Below are 19,468 nucleotides of genomic sequence, written 5' to 3'. Positions count from 1 at the left end.
CATGAAAAAATAGCGAAAAGTCTGCGATTTTAAAGAAAATATGATCAAAAATGAGGAAATTAGATAAAAATGAACTTTTATTACCAATGACTGAGTGAATCACAATTTATATTATGTTATCAATATTATATATTTTCTTTTTTTGATGACAAGTGAGGCCTGGCCTCACTTGCCTCCCCTGACTGCACGTCACTGGTTCTGACGTCCTCTGCCGGGTACACCATACAAAAGCTTCTGATCAAGAGATGTGTCGAAGTAGACGTCATGTTGGCTGTTGACCCCCAAACACATCAACTTTGAGGAGAAATGTTCACCTGATACCCAATACTTCCATCCACCAACAGATACTATGATAAATGTATCAGCATTTTTCATTTTAGCTCCCTGTGGTCATAATATCAGGCTTGATCAGTGCAACATCCCATTAGTTCAATCAAATCATTATTCCTAATGGTGTACTGCGCACACATTTAAACCTAGAAATGTTGGGGAAAAAGTTTACAACAATCATGATCTCATACTTCTGTCAAACAAGGAAGTAAAGTTTACACAGACCTTCTTCATTATCCAGCAAGAAGATGGAAGCTCTAATTGGAAGTGACCGTTGAGGGTCTGTCAGCAGAGAACAAAGCCAGTGATAATTAAAGGTAAAGCAGAAAAGGGACACCACCTTGACCCTCAAGGGCTTTCTTTTCTTTTAATCAGTCATCAAAAAAAAGTCAGGCAATAATGGCTCCTGCTACTTGGAATTAAAAAGACTGGGAAGGCTTTGCCAAACATATACTACCATGGGAGTGTGGATAGTTGCCTTATGTTTTGATCAACGTGCCTCTATAATTATTCGATCTTCTAGTTCAATGTCATTTCTGTGAATGTTTTCATTATTTATTTCTTCAGCGGCATCTTTATCAGGTTTGCCTACTTCTGGCCTCCTTTCTTCAACAAGAGGCCCAATCACAGAAATTCCTGTAGCTGAATTTCTGCTCCTGATACTGTTGGTCCCCTCACGGGTCACGGTAGGTTTACCCAGAACACTCCTCAGCTGCGCCCAGAAAAACGGCTGCTGGTTGACCTGTTGGGGCCACTCCAGGTATGTTTTGGTACTCAGCATCTTTTTCAGCTTGCAGTACTTGCTGGGCAAGGAGCTTGGATCAATGGGCTCCTTCACCACCAGGATGACGTCGCTGAAGGTCTTTCCCATTGCTCTCTGCTGAGCGAAGTACAGCTCGTAGTTGCACCATTCGCTGTTCACAAAGTGCCGGGACAGGACAAAGATAACCTAGAAAAGAAGAAATTAAAAGGTAATGAATATACATTTTGCTTAGGAGGTGCATGGTTTATTAAAATGACTATTTTTTGATTCAATTTAAGGTAGAACACAAATAAATTTAGAACATACTTTAAAATCCAACAATTGTTATTTGTGCTGTTGTTATCGTCAATGTGGCGCAGGCTAGAGTGTGAGATTCATGTGGTGTAATAACCTCTAGTAAAAATCCCATGATTACATGTTATCAAAGTTTTTACACAAAACAATAAGCAACACAATATATATTTATAGTTCTGTAGTATATGTGCTATCATTTCACCGTTAGAAAAAGTTAAAGGACCCTTCATTCTGTTTAATATAAGCAACAGTCCCTAAATATGGGTTGGCTGAGGACCTCTGACTTGGTTGGTCTTCCAACGTCCAGGTTTCATGTTTAATTTTCCTGACTTGAAACTTGGCAAATCTGACAACAAACAGAATGCTGCATATCAGCTTGTATGTGTCATCAGGCTAAACATCTGGGTAGCTAGCCTGCAGTCAGCTGATTAACAAGCACACAGTTTATAGTTTGCCAGCTGTAATTTTAAAACACAGTCACCTCGGTGATAGTTGCCATCCCTTTAGTTTTTTTTTATCATGACTGGCAATGTTTTTTTCTTTCTGACTGAAGAAAATTAAAATAGCTACATCTGCATTGCTTTTGCGCGATGGGACATTATACGATCCTTCTTTCAGCTAACTGACCAGATTGCAGTAACAGATTGGGGAGAGACAGCACTGCGGTACTTTTTAATCATTCTAGGTGCAGAAAACTGCAGACACTGCAGTACTTTCTATTATAACCTCTGGAGGACCTCATGGCATGTTTTGTAGCAGTAACCAACCGAGTGATATGGCTTTGCAATTTGTTTGTGCAAACATCAAAGCAATAAACTCAATTTTAATAACACTGAATGCTACTCCCAACCACTGTTTGACCTTAAATGGATTACAGGCATCACACTTGTTAAAATTAACATCCTATTTCCTTTAAGTGCCTTAGATGTCAAGGGAATTTCCAGAGAGGAAGAGCCAAACCCAATTCTGTAAAAGCTGGTGATTGCTGCACCCTGGACTCCAACTATTACCAGTTAACAAAATGCAATTTTGATTACCTGGCAATACCTTCTGAAGCTGTAAGGGGCTGAATTAATTTATAATTCTATTGAACAAAATAATGAAAATAGAGTAGATAAACATGTCTTGCTTGCAAAGTTGCTAAAAAGCTTCAACATCCACTAATACAAAAAGTGTTTGGTAGAAATAATTCCCCACAGTCTCCTTATTTTCTTGCAAAGCCATCACAATTGTCAGGATTTTCTTCTTACTGTTTTAAGTTGAAGAATATATCAAAAGAACTTTTTCGTACCTTACGGCTGCTTTCGATGTTTTCAATGATGTTGTCAATGATCCATCTTCCTGGCATAAAGTCCCGCTCATGAATACACAGACGATAGGGGTTCTTGTTGTTCTCCAAACAGGGCAAGAGTTGCTCCTAACCCAGTCAGCATCCGAGTGGCTGTAGGATATGAAGGCATGATAGTTGAAGTTCCCAACGTCCCCTGCTAGATTTCTCCTTGTGAGCTCTGTATTTGGCCCGTATATCTGATACGTGGCTTTAGTATACACGGAAGGTCAAAAATATAGCAAATTAGAATACATATCAGGATCACGGGCGGCAGTGGTTGCAACAGAGATGATTATAACGAGTCTGATGTCACACGCCACTTGACCAGGGAAGTATTTGGATATCAAGGTTTTCAGGAAAGCTTCTGGTGATAGCATCGGTAGTTCTCAGGCCAGTCAGTAAGATTAACCTTGGCTTTCGCTATGGTGTCCTGGATAAATGTGTGAAGCTCACAGGTGCAATGATAAGGATTGTTTCCTGCCCTCAGCTGAGACAGCTGAGGCATATGCTGGAAGGACGCAATGCTTATCAAACCAAACGAATTTCCATCCATAGCTAAAAATCGAAGAGATGGACCTCTCCCACCTAGATGGATTGAACTTGATTTTATTCCCACTCAGTAAGAGATGTTTCAGATTAGTGGCTTTCTTAAAGTAGGTCATGTCCAGCTGGTCCAGGTTGCATTCAGACAGATCCAAGTAATGCACCGTGGTAGGTAAACAATTAAAGGTTTTGCTAACAACTGATTGTGGTGAGCAATGAGACGAGTTATGTTTTGTGTCCAGTCACAGTTTAGGCTTTTATTTGCAGCTCCCAGTTTGTTGTTGCTCAGATCCAGGACTCGCAGCTTCCTGAAGTACTTTGTCAGAGACGATATGTCTGTTAAACTGGTCAGTTCATTGGTGCTCAGGTTGAAGGTGTGTAGATTTGGCATGCTGTCCCTGTAACTACACCGCTTGTTGTAGAGAACGTCATTATTCAGTCGATTGTTGGAGACATCCAGTAACTCCACACCTTCCATCTCCGTCCAGGAGTCACAAGGCACGCTGGTGAAATACACATACTGAATAGACAGCTCCTTTATTCTCTTGAACCAGGTGAAGCGCCAGTCAAATCGCAGCACATCAGGATTGCTGATATACCTGGAAGAAAGTTAGATTTTTTAAATCACAGTACCTTGTGTAGAGTCATGACATCATTGGATGAACTTTTTGCGTTTTTGCCACATTACAAACACAACCTTATGTGTGTTTTATTGCTATTTAACGGGAAAGACCAACTCAAAGAAGCATTTAAATTCTGAGTGGTGTGCCTCTGTATCCTGTATCATGCATTTCCACAGCATGATTCTGCCACCAAGGTGTGTTCAAGACAATGTGCAGTGTCAGTTTTCTGTCATTCAGCATTTTTTATGGAGATTTAAAACATCTATTTTGGTCTCTTCTGACTCAAGCACCTTCTTGCTCACGTTTGCTGTTTCCTCTACTTGCCTTGAGGAAAGATGTTAACAGGACCTCTCATGGTGTCAGCAATGGCTTCTTGATCTCCACTCTTTAATAAACTTTAATAAAAGTGCACAACTTTACCCAACAAGAGCAACAACCTCTAACCTCCAGTTAGTTTAAGTTGATACTCATGCATCAGTGGGTTTGGATAGATTAAAAAGTGCCTTGTGAGAGGTTCAAAGCTTTAGACATTGCTTTAAACATCTCTGCAACTTTCCCAATCGCCTGTCTGCCGTTTACTTTGGTCTTTATAATACTTTTTACTTAATAATGCTCTCTAATCTCTGATACCGTCAACGATAGCTGTATTTATACTGAGATGTATCCAGACAAGGGTAACCTTTATTTATCAATTGGCTGACTTCTTAAGACAATCGGATGCACAGGGTTGTTTTTAGGAGGAACAGAGTGAAAGAGGCTGAATAGAAAGGACACCGCAACTATAAAAAAATGTTTTGAATCAAATTTCTATAATTATATTTCACTGTTTTTACACTACACAACTGGCTTATAAAAAGGTAAAATAAAAATTGTCACCATCTATTCAAATGTATTTGATTCAGTTTCTTGTTCTATTGTTGAGTAGCTTTGTCATTAATACTTTTTCTAATGTCACTGTTCTATTGCTTCTCCTTGACCAGAAATAAGCTGGAGAGTGCATTAATAACAAAAGGTCAGACTTTTAATTTGTCAGCATGAGCTTTTAATTGGTCAGCCTATTCATAAAATACTCCATAATGTAAACAACATAGTGCTTAAGTTTCTTTTTATATTATAAATGTTTAATGCTTGAAAATACTCACCAAATGTCCAAGTTATCTAGTGCCAAGTTGGTTATGCTGGAACCTGCTCCATTGTCGACAAATGTTGGTGAACGGGCAAAGTCGATGTACTGAAGTCTAAGTTTTTTGATGGGAGTTACTTGCAAGTTCAGTAAAGCCATCCTCAGGAGATTTTCATTAAACTTTCCTCTGTGAAAGATGAGCTGAGACGCTCTAATGTGTTTTAAATGTGAGAAAATATCGTCCTCACCCATGTAGTATGTGAATTCAAAGAGGTTACGAAACTGAATGACGCTTGAACGTCTTGTTGGCGAGATCCTGTAGCATATGGTGTAGAACATTTGGTCGCTGATCTATCGCCATGTCAAAGCCCATATTCATTGTCTGGATGACTTTTAGACTTTCTGGCTCATAGTAACTTAAATTTGATGAGCACTTGATAGCAAAAGCTTGTAACTTGATGTTCCCCAAGGGGTGGAAATCATTTTTCTTTAGTCCCATCACTAAAGGGCCCCCCATAGAGAAAACTTGGAGTCTGACTAATTTCGAGAAGCTCTCAGCTAAAGTTGCATGTTTATAAAGGTTATTTGACATGTAGAGTCTCTTCAGATTCAGTAGGGATGTCAGAGGGTGATGCAGGAATTTCCTGCAGTGAGTTATTAAAAATGTTCAGGTCCTCCAGTAATGGGTTATTTTTAAAGGCATCGTTGTCAATGTGTGAAATGTTGTTGTACTGCCAGCAGAAGGATGCGAAGCTGAGGGAGGTTCTGGAAGTCAGCAGCGCTGATAGACTGAAGCCCATTATAAGAGAGATCTATGCTTTGCAGCGTATTAGGAAAGTGGGTCCATGGGACAAAATCCAGCTGTTTTCCGCGGCAGTCAGCGGACAGGCCGGAAGTTCGAAGATGCGACAGGGTCCTTCATGAGAACTGATGGTGGGAGGGGAAAATGGAGATGACACAGCTCCAAGAAACAGAGCACTGCAACTGAGCAGTTCCCAAATCATGGTTACAGATCTGAAAAGAAATAAAAGCATGATATATTAACTTTAAACCTTTGTTGCTTTAAAGTAGAAAGTACAAAGTTTATTTTTGAAGCATAGGTCGTTTTGTCTTTAAATTTGCTTTTAAGGACTGAAAAGAAATGGTAAGAATTTAACTGAGGTCAGAGGTCAAAATAGTCTCCACCCTGAGCAAGTTACCAGCACTCAAACCTTCAAATTCAAGTTTATTTTCCTGCCATCCCAGGATGACATGTTTACTAATGCATTTTGCTTTGGTCTAAACATGAAGAAAATGAAACACATTTTATGATGAAATCAAGCCATGTTAATATAAATAGTGTTTTGCTAATATGTTCCTCTGTTTTGTTTAACATGGATTTTCATGGCACTAGTGAATTGTTTTTCCAAGGCAGGCTGAGAGAGGGGGAAGAGATGTGGTAAAGGCCCGTCCCTCTGTTTTGTGTACTGTGTGTATTGAGGTGAAAGGTGTAAATATTTACACTATGGTTACTTCAGCCCTTCAGTGTTTTCTATTTTAGTAAATGGCTTGTATTGTCAAGAGGACTCCAAAGTGCGTTACATTACATACAGCTGCCCTGGGGCAGACTGATAGGAGTGAGGCTGCCAGACAATCTGTCCCCTCTGACCACCACCAGCAGGCAAAGCAGTCAAACTCTCTTGCCCAAGGACACGACGACTGAGACAGCTGGCAGAGCGGTTTGAACCAGCAACCTGCCGGTTACAGGGCAAAGCACCCACAGCTCCTGCGCCAGAGAAGCCCCTGACATCTAGTGATAAAAACGAATGAACTCCTGACCCCTTAGGCTAAAATGTAAAAAGCTCCATACTCAGTACTTAAAGGGCCACAATAGTTAAATATCATATTAATCATTAAATAAGGGTTCTGCCTCTTCAGCCACTTCAAGCATTCAACAACCTGAGGTGAGTGAATTTTCATCAGTACAGACAGAGCATCTGCATAGCAAAGCTTGTAATAAAGTAATATTATGGCATCAATCCTGCAAATTTTGCAAGTATTTACAGAAAATTCATAGCAATGGCAATCATGTATGGTATAAACCCCTTCTCTCTGTTGCAACAATCATGCAAGAACATTCTTTGACATTTTGAAAAAAAGCTGTGACTAGCTACTGTAGACGGAGATCAGATTGGATGTGCTCCAGTAACATACTCTGTTTTAGACCACTGAAGACGGTCTAATTTAAATGATCCTGTGTTCAGCCTGTATTTATATTGAGACACTAGGCATTTATTTGTATCCTCACGTGAAGTAACAATAAAACTCTGTGATTACTTCCTGAACAACCAGTGTTCATTTTATCAGGTCCAGGAGTGACGTGGCCAAACATTTCTGTCTGGAAAGGGTTGTTGCAGAAAAGAAGAGGATATTTAAAAGTGTATAAGAAACAACTAGGTTAGTGGGGTCTTTTTGGAATAAAGCACAACCATCTGGAGCATGCACAAACACAATATGAAACACTGACTTCATTCAAACATTTAGCTAAAAGTAAAAGTGCCCATGCATCTTTTATTGGATATGTTGTATATTTCAAGACATAGTTTGAAGAATTATTTTTAGCCAGCATCCAAGACCAGTCCGTCTCTAGAAAAAGCCATGTTTTGTATGGAAACATGGTTGACATAATTAACTTCAGGTCTAGTTTCAAATGTTTTAAGGGAACCTTGTACTTTAAGTCTAATGAGGAGGGCTGAAAAAGTCAAGTCAAGTATTATTTGACATTTCAGCTGCAAGGCGGTTCAAAGTGCTTTACTTCATGAAAACATAAAAACATTACAACACATCGAAATGGCCACTGGTTATGAGACCAGTAACAAATATGAACTTTTATTGAGTGAAAACATCAATATGCATTAAATATGTTGGTCAATGAAAATAATCTGTGAGACTAGCAACTGTAGATGGAGATCAGATCGCATGTGCTCCAGTAACAGATTCATGAAAAGACGATGCTGGATCATGATATACTTTTCTTTATGTACAATTTAAAGGCAAATACACCACATTGTGATGTGGGCATTACTATTTATTCTGACCGAGAAAAATCAATTCAACATATTTGGTTTTCTGAAGTCCCTCCAGTTTTATTGACGTGGGACGTAAAAGCTAAGTCAGGTTTTTCCAAAAAAAGCTTCTTCTGGAAGCTTTCTCAATTGAATTGAGAAAGCTTCCGGAAGAGGAAGCGAAACATCTTCAACTACGGAAAACAAGTCCAGTTGCTTTGTTTTTTACTTTTTTTTTGGAATGACCATGACCTGGATGACTGGAAATCTTCACCAGCATAAGTCAAGTTTATTGGTATTGCACATTTCAACAACAAGGTGGTTCAAAGTGCTTTACTTCATGAAAACATAAAAACATCATAAACACACCGAAACAGTCACGGGTTGTGAGACCCGTAACAAACATAACATTTTATGAAGTAGAAAACATCAAACAGCAAATATGTTGGTCAGTGTTCCTGTTATTATGGCTGAAACCAGCTCTGAACAGGAGAGTTTTCAGTTTTGGTTTGAAGGAACTCAGTGTTTCTGCTGTTTTATAGTTTTTCTGGAATTTTGACCTACATTTCTGGAGCAAAGAAGCTGAATGCTGCTTCTCCATGTTTGGTTCTGGAAATGCAGAGTAGACCAGAACCAGAAGACCTGGTGGTCTGGAAGGTTGATACAGCAACAACAGGACTTTAATGTATTTTGTTGCTAAGCCATTCAGTGATTTCAGTGATAAAAGGAGATAGGCAACAGTACCACCTGCAGGAGTGAGTTCTTCCACTGTCACAAAAACATGCTTGTTTGTCTAATGCCCATCACTGCCCACCCTGATGAGGATCACAAGCCAAGACACACTGGTCTGTTAAAAAAAGTTGTTTCCTAGTTCAAGTGTTGCTTAACCGGTCATTTGTTTCATTTCATGCACGTTGGGAGTCTGAAGGTTTCGGGTGAGCAAATGTCTGTTGGCTGGACAGGTCCACTTTTCACATTCAGGGGTATTCAAGGTGAGGAGTGGGGATGGGGGTTGGGTCTGGAGCAGCCAAAAACTGATCACTGAGAGCAGATCTACAGCAAAACATGCGCGGGGAGACAAGCAATTAGAATGAAGATGACTACAGACTGGAGTATAAACATTTGTTATATATGGGTCTTTGTGAGATTGCTGCTTTTTTATTATTTCATGGAAAAGAAAAGAATACTTATTTTCTCGGATCATTATTTCAGATTTGTTTTTATTTGTCCAGTATGACTCAGAAAATTAGCAATTATTGCCACAGGATAATTTTCTTATGCAGAAGAATCATTTCTTTTATCATTATTTAATTTCAGATTCTCTAAACCCAGTTTTATACTTGTAGATTTATTAAAGCCAATCTGCAGTTTTGTTATTTAAGTATTCTTTTTAACCACACAGAGATGGGGTTCTGTATGTATATGTAAAAAAGACTTATTCATGTAAATAGTGTTATTGAAGTGTTTCACAACTGGGCCTCTTTTTTGCAAATCAAAATATTTTCACTCTGGTGGTGTTTTTCCAAAAACCTTCGAAACTGACTTCAAAAGTGAACCTTGACATAATCTAGCATTAGTTTGCACTTTAACAGAAAATCCACTTTGTCTTTTATTATCCATCTAGTTTCTGACTCGCTTATCCCTCATGGGGTCACGAGGGGTGCTGGGCTCTCGCCCATTGAATCTCCAGGATTCAATGGGCGAGAGGCGGGGTTCACACTGGACAGACACAGACAGGACAAACAACCATTCACGCACACACTCACACCTAAGGACAATTTAGAGAGGCCAACAGCGCTACCCACTGCTCCACTGTGCAGCCTGTCTTTTATTATTATTATTATTATTATTATTATTATTATTATTATTATTATTATTATTATTATTATTATTATTATTATTGTTTGTTTTTTCTGAAACAAAGCTTCAGCTTTTTGCACTGAATAAAACAAAAAAGTTTCAAAGCAAATATGTCTTAATCATTTTCTTACTCAATGATTTTAGTTCCGGGTATTAACAAAGATTCCTGGAAGATATATCATTCGCTTAAACTGGTTTGACATTAACCTGAAGGGACGTTTGTTTTTCGGCATCAGTCATATTGGTTTTTGTGCCTGACTTGTTCACAAATGAAGAAAAGCTCCTGTTCTTTGGCATGCAAGCTTATCTGTGAAAGGAATGTGCAAAGGCTTGCTGCAGCAGACCTCCCGCTGTCCCAGGTTTAAACGGGCCTTTGCTACTGAAATGAGGCGCTGCCGTCACAGCTATTATGTTGACCGTACAAACAAAACACGTGGGATGTTATCTAGACCAAACTTTTCACGTTCGGTTCCCCGTCAGGTTTATAAAGCCAACAAGGAAACTACCTGAGACCAGAAAATATATTTGCTTTCTCTGTGTCTGAAAAATGGCGATGACATTTCATGTCATGTTTCTAAGTTGTTTGATTGATTCTGCCGGTGACCCAGAACAACCTTGTCCATCTTAAACACTGATAAAGGAAGATAACACTGTAGTCTGACTCGCTGATGAAAACGGAAACATCCATCAAGCCATTTTCTATGCCCATATAATCCTCGCAGGGTCAAAGGGGGACTGGTTCATATATCCAGGGGTCAGTGGGCGAGAGGTGAGCTACACCCTGGACAGGTTACCAGTCCATCACAATAACAGCCTCACACGCACAGACACGCCCCAAGGAGAATGTAGACCCTGACATGCATTGTTTTGGACTTTGGGATGAAGCTGGAATACTGGAGAGAGTAGCCAGAACCACAGCGAGATAACAAGAAGACTTCATAGAAAGAAAACAGAGTATATCCTGATGGACCTGTGGCACGCAACACCATGCATGGCGGCAAAATGGCAACAGCTTAAAGAAAATTATAACCGTACTCTGGAAATTTGTTCTCTGTCCTGTATGGAATAATGAACTTACAATGTTGTTACAAACATTTGATACATCCTCAAACCAAAGCCATTGGAATGCATTCGCTTGAGACAAACAGAAAAGAGTGTTTGGTCTCTGTGCAAACAGTTTGGGGAAATGGTGGGAGCAAACGTAATCAACCAGTAGCTCAGGGAGGTCGCTGATACAAGTGGGTTTTCTTCTTAATCAACGAATGAATATAGAGACACACTCACCGGCCACTCTTTTTGGTATACCTTTCTAATAATTTCAGTCTATTACTAAATTTCATCATGGATTTTCAGCCCACAAAAATGCTGAAAATACGTGACGCTATCGTGTCAATAAGGACCAATTTCTCTCAGGAATGCTTCAGATACATTGTTGATTTTATGCGACCAAGAATTAAGGCACTCAAATGGCGGTCCAACCTGGCAAGGGGAATATCCTACAGCTACAAGAAGCAAAGCTTAAAACAACATACACACAATACTTGTCAACACAATAGAAACAATATCTGAAGGTAAAGTATAAGATTTCACTCTAAAAAAAATTTAAACAAATTGCTTCAATTGGTAACAAATAATTATATCATGTTTATCTAACTTATTTAATTTATTTTATAAGATGTCAAGTTACACCATTTTAAATAAATTGTGGTAAACTTAATTCAATCACTTGTTACCAGTTGAAGTAATTAATTTAAGTTGCTTCAACATTCTCTTTTTAGAGTTTAAGTTTTTAGTTTAGTTTATTTCAATCATGTCATTCACCAAGAACAAAACAACAAAAGTTAATACAGTAAAATATTGCTGCAGAACTAAGTCGAAGAAAATGAAGAATAAATAATTACCATAAATCTGAGAATCAACTTTGATGAATTGAAGGAATGTTTGCAATCTTTAACATTTACTTTTCAAGCCATTCCAGTAAGAGTAACATGGCAAACAGAGGAAATCAGTGATCAATTTATGTTAGAAGGAAATAATTTCTTTAATGTGAATAGAAAAAGTAAAAAAGGTGGCGGTGTGGCATTATATGTAAAAAGAAATGCCTTACTTGTGAAGCTATTGATATTTTAATCATAGAGGATGTAACTGTAGCATAGATATAAAAATGTGTAATTCATTATTTCAATTTGAAAACAAAATGTTAGAATATATCTTAGCCAGTTATAAGACTGAATTAATATTTATTTTGGATGAAGGTCAAAGATTTTTTTGCTTTCTTTTCCTCTTAGTATTATCTTTTCTTTAATAATAAAGGCATCTTACGAAGTACTGCAATTTTTGGAGTTGGATATATAAGCTTTTTGCTTCTACCCACTTTTTTTAGTTAACTTTTTTGATTGCTTTTGTGTATTTCTTATGGAAATATGTATTTTGTGACTGAAAGATAAACTCAAATTCAACAATACAAAAGAAGTGGGAAGAAGTAAAACTTATTGAATCCCAAGTTGTGATTGGTTACAATTGATCATAAAAAGTTTTCTTGAAAATAAACTACAAATTCAAAAACTTTGTATATTGCCTTAAATAGGGCATATAAGTGAAGCATCTCTACATTTAACCGTCGCTTTGCTCACAGACTACCTCACGAACAAGGTTAGATTCTATTTACATTATATAGTTGATTTAAATGTTAACTATTGAAATAATTTCTGCCAAACCAGACATAGTAATGATTGACAGGTTTATCACCGAGTCCAGTTTCACCTATTGCTGCTCTCAACACTTTCTTAATGAAGGCGTTCAAGAATAAAATCGGCTACCATGCTATGGAAGGAATAATAAACAAATGGTTGATAAATGATTAAACTGTTGCATCTGATATGCGATGAAATGCGTCATTCCTGAGAGCCCAGATCTCTATTAGTGCATCTGCTATCTAGTTGTCAATAGGCAGTGGCAAACAGTTCTGTTGCTGACATGTGTTAAGAGCGTTATGTCATCAGGCCGACTTCCTCTTTTACAAAATAAAGATTTAATAAGGCTACAGACTTGTGCCACTGCTGTTGTTTCCTAGTTTAATGAGACTCAGTGTTTACATGCGATCCACAAACACAGCTGGGCTTACGTGGGACCGGTGGACACCGGAGCGCGGAGCTTTTAGGTCATGATGTTCATCCTGTACAGCAACAGAGGCTCAATATGTTTATGTGCCGAGCTTCTTCCTGTCGTATATCAAGTTGTTTTTTTAACTTAATGGCCTGCTTGCAATATTGAGTGAAATAAAAGGGACAAAGAATGACAGAGAAGCGCGCCATGCAGTATATGGAGTCCCTTAGGCACAAACATTTTTTTTTATGTAATTACAATTACATGTGTTTTGATGCATCTCTGCCAACTCTGATCTTTCCACAGACTGGATTTAGTTCTGGACCTCGTGGTCATTTGAACAACCGTGTAAGATTTTATTGAAACCATTACATTACAGCTCTAGTTTTCATTCTGGTGTTGATGTCTGGCTGGATGTTAAATCTCTGACCCTTTCTCCCGTCTCGAAACAAGTTTTATTTTTCAATCACTATGCATTTAGCTAGCTTAACTATTTTCCAATCAACTCTGACCAACGTCTGCCTGCTTGCTGCAGAAAAGTATCCCTGCATTATAATACTGCCACCACCACAGCAAGGATACAAGGGTGTGGTAGGTTCAGGGAGACCCGCAGCATTAGTTTTCCAGCAGGGAACATTTTTCATTTAAGATCAGCAAATTAAATTTTGGTTGCATCCTTCTTCCACATGTCTGTCTTGTTCCCAGTATGATTTGTGCCAAACTTTTGACAGGATCTCTTTTGGCTTTCCTTCAACAACAGCTTCCTTCCTGCCACTCTTGCACAAAAGGCCAAAGTTGTTGTGTGTACGGTTAATAATTTCCCTGTCAACAGGTTCTCTCTTCTAAGCCGTGGATCTCTGCAGCTCCTTCACAGTTATCCTGGGCCAGTTTCTTATTAAAGCTCTCCTTGCCCAACCTGTAAATGTAGGCGGACAGCTTTATCTCTGTGGATTTGCAGCTGTGTTAAAATGGTTCGAACCCCATGTGAGATGTTTGGATTTGTGACATTGCTACTGAATGAGTGACCTCCTACGCCAGGCGGTAACATAGATGATTATTTAAGGGGTATCAGATTAAGGAGGCGTAAATTTACTTCTACATCACACTATTCATATGTTTGTGTGTAATAAAAACTCAAAACCCATTTTTCCTTTTCCTTCTGTTTCAAAGTTGCGGTACTTTGCAGGGGCGTATCATGTAAAATTTGCTACATGTAATACCCACTAGTTAACTGAAATTCGTAAACGTGAAAGTGTGAAAAAAAATTTTCAAGGGATGTGGTTACTTTTGCAACAAACTGTGCAAGTCTCTAGTATTGCAATCACTGCACACCTAGAGTCTGGTGTACTGGTAAATAATTAAAAGTTTCATAGCCTCTTACGGAAAAGAGTCAGTTGCACCGTGAGCGATGAACCGAGACAGTTTTGTTCCTGAATCTTATGCCTCGCTGCCTCATTGCCATGACAAAATAACAATCCTTCTCAGGTTACACTCTGCCATTTTTTCATGACATCATCTGGAACCTATAATGGGGGTAACGCACGATATAATACTATTGATATAATACTACTTCTGTCTTTAACTGCCAGAGATTTGCAGCTGCACAGTCTGGCTCATTGTTGTGACTGATAGCAGCGCTTTAATGAAAACTGCCTCTCCGACTGTTATTTGTAACACCTGAGCTTGTTCTGCAGTGACAAGGAAAGTTCCTCTTAAGAAATCCCCAGTACTGAATATGCTGTTTTTTTTTTTTGACATTTACAATTTTCCCAGCAAGTTTAAAAAAAAAAAAGTAGCTAATTAACAACAATAAAAAAACAGGTTCACAGCCTTAAAAAGGAACAAAGATTTGCCATGTGATGCAGCTCCTAATAGGCCGTTGCCTTTGTGTCCTGGTGTGTAAATTTCAAATTGTTAAACGACGAACAACTGGTCACTGAGTAATTTTGATTTATTCAGCAAAGGGCTAAATAGCCCTCTTCGGATTAATCTGTTATCCCACTAAAGCTACTGTTTTTAAACTGGAAAGATCCTGGAAAATATTTTATGGTCTAAACTAAACATGGATGTTTGAGATTAATTTCTTGTAAACTGCTGAGTGGTGCTATGAAATCAACCCTGTTTACTACATGTAATAGCATCCTGTGTTTTCAAGAAAAGCAACACTTAAATTATATATATATATTTTTATTTATGTCTGTGTCTATCATCTTTATAAAACATTATAGATACTAACTTTTGCAGAATATCTGCTTCCTGATAAGGATTGAAAGTGTTGTGACAGGAAACATTTTGTCATGATGTGTAGGTTTATGGAGGACTAGAGTGCAGACAGAATGGAAAAAGCAAGACTTTTGCAATACAATCAAAAGAAACATACAACAGGCACAAGAAGCACAAATGGAAACCGGGGTAGGGGAAAGAACAACATCAGTCAGATCAAGAAAGAAGGCAGCGAGGAGCAGTGAAAACCAGGGAGCTTAAATCCAGAGTGAAGTGTGGAGAAAAGTATGGCAAAAACAGGTGAGAGTAACTCGGTAGAAGTGAGGAGCAGCTGAGACCAATGAAGGCTAAGGAAGCAGAGAGGAGTGGTGTAATGAACTGAGCAGTGGAAAACACAGGAACAAATTTAACAGAAACAATACAAAATGTACGTAGAATAAATGAATTGTGGATGAGGTGCTCGGTCATCCACAATTACCATACATGGAAATGATAGCAACTACTGAACATGAATAACAGGGAAGAGCAAGAGACATAATTAAACCCAAAAACTCAAAAGTCTGATTACCGTGACACATTTAGCAAATTTATCACTAATTTATTTATTTTTTTCTGATTTCTGAAATAGCATTTGGAAAGGAGGCTCATAATGCAACAGAAGCTAAAACTGTAATCCAAGCAGATGAAGGACTTTTCACTCCCTCTCCACATTGTGACTTTCCTAGTTCTGTTTTTTTATTCTCTAAATCTTTTGGGTATAAAACCAAGCCATGTTTGTACCAGTCATGTATCTATTAGCCTTGAGGACATTTGACTACCGACAATTTTGATACCTTTTCTACAATCTATTGTTGGTCCACTGGAAGGTAATATTGATCAGATATCATTTGCTCACATTTTTTTTTTTTTTTTTGGTTTGGTCACGGTGAAAACTTGACACAAACTGGGGATACAATGCAATACATGGTAAAATGGCCAAAAGCTGGTCACAGCAGTGCTTTTAAAATATTAATTGTTGCATTTTCTGTTTAAGGTAAATGACTTGTACTTGTACAACGCTTCAACTAGTCCTCGTTCAGTGACCGAGGCGAGCCATACATCAGTGCCAGCAGGTAATCTTAGGTGAAGTGTTTTGCCCAAGGACATGACAACATGAAATGGTCGGAGAGAGGGGGGAGTGAAACCAACAACCCGCCAATTGCGGGATCAACTCCCAATCTCCTGCGCCACTGTCTCTTCCACTATCATTTTGCGTTTTCTCAAGATGAAAAGTTTGGAGCTACATGCTGAAAGTGAGACATGCCATAAATAAACCAACCAACCAAGAATAAATCACGTCTTGCTTAAGGTCCTCGCTGGATTTTCCAAAAGATCAGGCCCATTACTTTAAATTTATCCTCACATGCTTGATAGTTTGTTTGAGTTTGTCTTTATCTGCCAGTTTTGTTTTGTTTTATTTTAATTTTTTGGTTTGTTTTTTCACTCCAACCTTTGACGGATACTGAAGATGCTATTCTAAGTTATGACTAGTTTTTTTTAGGATGGCACCTTTTTTCAGAATTTCCTGATTGGTGCAAAACCATAATTTTACATAATTATAATTTGACAGTAAGGGGGTAAATGGCCAAACCCATGTCTACTTCTCCTTGACTTTATGTGCCATTTTATGATTTAAAGTTATTGTTGGAAGGGAAGCAACAAAAAAATAAAATAAAAATAAATAAAAACAATGTAGTGTCAGTGGAGCTACCTGAAGGTCCTAATTTGAAATGAAAGGCCTTTCAGTAAGCTTAATGTGTATTGCTCAAAGCGTGCTGTTAGTCTGCTAATAAAGAACCCACCTCCTCAGAAATAAGCTGCAGCATTAAATTTTAAAAAAATCTGGTTTATCTTATTTATTTATTTTTTACACAGCACTTCATTGTACAGGAAGCACAAAGTTAATGAAGCTGCATTTCTGCCATGGTGATCGAGATTATGAATTTGCTAAATTCAAACAAAACTTTTCAGTATCTGTCTAACAACTTTAGTAAAAGCCTTGTTTTGAGTTTGGCAACAATCAACCGAGACCCCCCCCCCCTCCCCCCCCCTGCTGTTTTGTTCTTTTGAAAGCCTGGATATTATTGCCAATGGTAACCCTTTTTTAACTGCACGGTTGGATAGGAGAAGTGAAAATGGCAAACCTTTCCATTTACCAAGATTGAGGAAACCTTGGGCAACAGCCTTTTAATCTGAAGTTGCTCAAGATGGCATGTCCAGTGAAGAGAAAGGGAGTGTTTGCTGTGGGCACTTTGTTAATCAACATATTGCTCGGAAGTGGGTCAATGCTAAGTAACATTGTATTCCAACAGAACAGAAGTCAAATATTTAGTCAATAAATTAACCACCATCTGCTGTTCTACTCTGATAATTGTCATTTTCCCCACTTCCAGCTGGTTTCTTGAAATTAGCCAGACTTTTGGCTGCTTAAAGAAACCAGTAAAAGTGCATCATGTAAGCTTCTATTACCAAATTAATTTTGCATTAAGGTATTATTTTGTTAAATTTGTGCATATACGACTTGAATCTGGAGCTATTGAAGTTATATTTTATTGAATGCGTGCTTGATTGCTGTCAGACTTGCAAGATTCTTCAGCCGATCTTAGGCTTCATCCATTACCCAATAATCTAATGCTGTTTACTATCAATTTAAAATCCTGCTCATCATCACATCATTTTTTTTTCATCAAAAATGCAAGGATAATGTGAATAAAACTTTAATGCCAATGTGTTCTATAGATGACAGTTTTCAGGGACAAAAACCATGTTCGAATAACAAAAAAATTAACTCTTATAGGCACTTTCAAATTGAAGAACAGCGTGTCAAAACAATATAAATTAGAACAGAGATCACCTCAGCATATGGGTTGTTGAATTCTCTTCAGCCAGCACACATGGGTTAGACACCAAATATTATTTACATTTTACCATGAATTTAATTTGAGCTGCACACTTTCAAAAGCTTCTTTTTAAAGCAACGATGAGCTGCTGCGACAAAACATAACAAAACCAGCATGTGGGAAACGCCCATCGACAAAGTGTCTGACGAAGGTCTTCTAGCAAAGATAACAAGCAAAGTACACTAAACTTAAAATAAATCAAAGCCAATGGTGTCACAGCTGTGGGAAACCTTCAACAGCTTTTGCTAGAAAAGTTTCCTAAAGAGGGCAAAAAAATAATATAATAACTACATTTGTAACATCAGGGAGAAGGCTGAAACACACAAGGAGATACTACTCACCAGGTAGTCTGACAGATTTGAACCTGTGCTGTGGTAAATCTCTGGGTTAGTGACTCAACTCTGGAGGAGTTAGCCTTTAGCCGCTGTCAGCTCACTAGTTTTTATTTCTCCCTCTCACGCCCCCTCCCACTGCCTGCCTTTTGCTCCCTTTCACTCTCCCCTCAGTTTGTGTGTGAGTTGCCCAGGAATGTGGGAAGTATCAGTGGAGGAACTGAGCCTCTCCTCCCCGGAGCTCCAGAGTTTTCTGGCAGTGAGTTTTAATTTGGCAAAAACAAAAGGGAGCTGTGGCAAGCCTTTTTAAAGTCAATGTTGACCGGAATGAATTGTCTCGTTTTAACTCTTTTTGTTGAGCTTTGACTCTTTGGCAACCAGACACGCCGTGCTGTTTGCCAAAGCTGTCAGGACAGGACACGTGAAAGAATTTGGAGTTGAAGTATTACTTAATTAACTTATTGAAGCTTATTGAGAAGTGAATGTGCAAAACTTTGCAAGCCTAAATGAATTTAAAGTCATGTTGAAATCTTTAGACTCTAGCCTAACCGTGTGCAAATGTTTCTGGTTATGTTTTTATGGAATATTTTAGTAATTTTTGTATTTTTGTACCATGTAACTGTAATCTTGGCCAGGTCTTCCTTCTGAACAGCAACTCGATTGGATATAAATGGTTAAATAAATAAAATAAAATAAATACTATGACAATTATAGTGCTACTAAACAGAGAAGTCCCAAAAACATAAAATGGACCTAACGACTTATATCAGTATGCCAGTATCATAATAATTCAGACTGTGCTCTTACCTCCAGGACATACTGGAAAGCTTGAAACTTTGGGATGTTCTCAAACTAGAGAAAATCAGAGAGTGAGAGCAGGGGGTGGGGTGGGGGGGAGAGATTACTGTTGTGTTGACACAACAGGACTCTTCTACTAACTTGTGACAAATCTGCTTAAA

The 19,468-nt window shown here is 38.3% G+C and overlaps 1 protein-coding gene across 1 annotated transcript; it reads right to left on the bottom strand.

Annotated features, from left to right (window-relative positions):
• Positions 1-671: 671 nt before the first annotated feature.
• On the bottom strand, positions 672-18,755 carry tlr18 (toll-like receptor 18). The gene is given in 16 exon segments (XM_012877545.3): positions 672-1,279; positions 2,679-2,803; positions 2,806-2,875; positions 2,877-2,914; positions 2,917-2,937; positions 2,940-2,982; positions 2,984-3,084; positions 3,087-3,297; positions 3,299-3,459; positions 3,462-3,859; positions 5,026-5,300; positions 5,302-5,637; positions 5,639-5,740; positions 5,742-5,903; positions 5,906-6,020; positions 18,519-18,755. Coding segments are annotated over 15 exon segments (2,607 nt in total). The 5' UTR covers positions 6,011-6,020; positions 18,519-18,755; the 3' UTR covers positions 672-820.
• Between the last annotated feature and the right edge of the window lie 713 nt (positions 18,756-19,468).

The sequence above is a fragment of the Fundulus heteroclitus genome, chromosome 3, assembly GCF_011125445.2.
Source record: "Fundulus heteroclitus isolate FHET01 chromosome 3, MU-UCD_Fhet_4.1, whole genome shotgun sequence".
Classification (NCBI taxonomy): Eukaryota; Metazoa; Chordata; class Actinopteri; order Cyprinodontiformes; family Fundulidae; genus Fundulus; species Fundulus heteroclitus.
The sequence above is the reverse complement of the archived record's forward strand: the minus strand, read 5'-3'. Positions and strand labels throughout refer to the sequence as shown.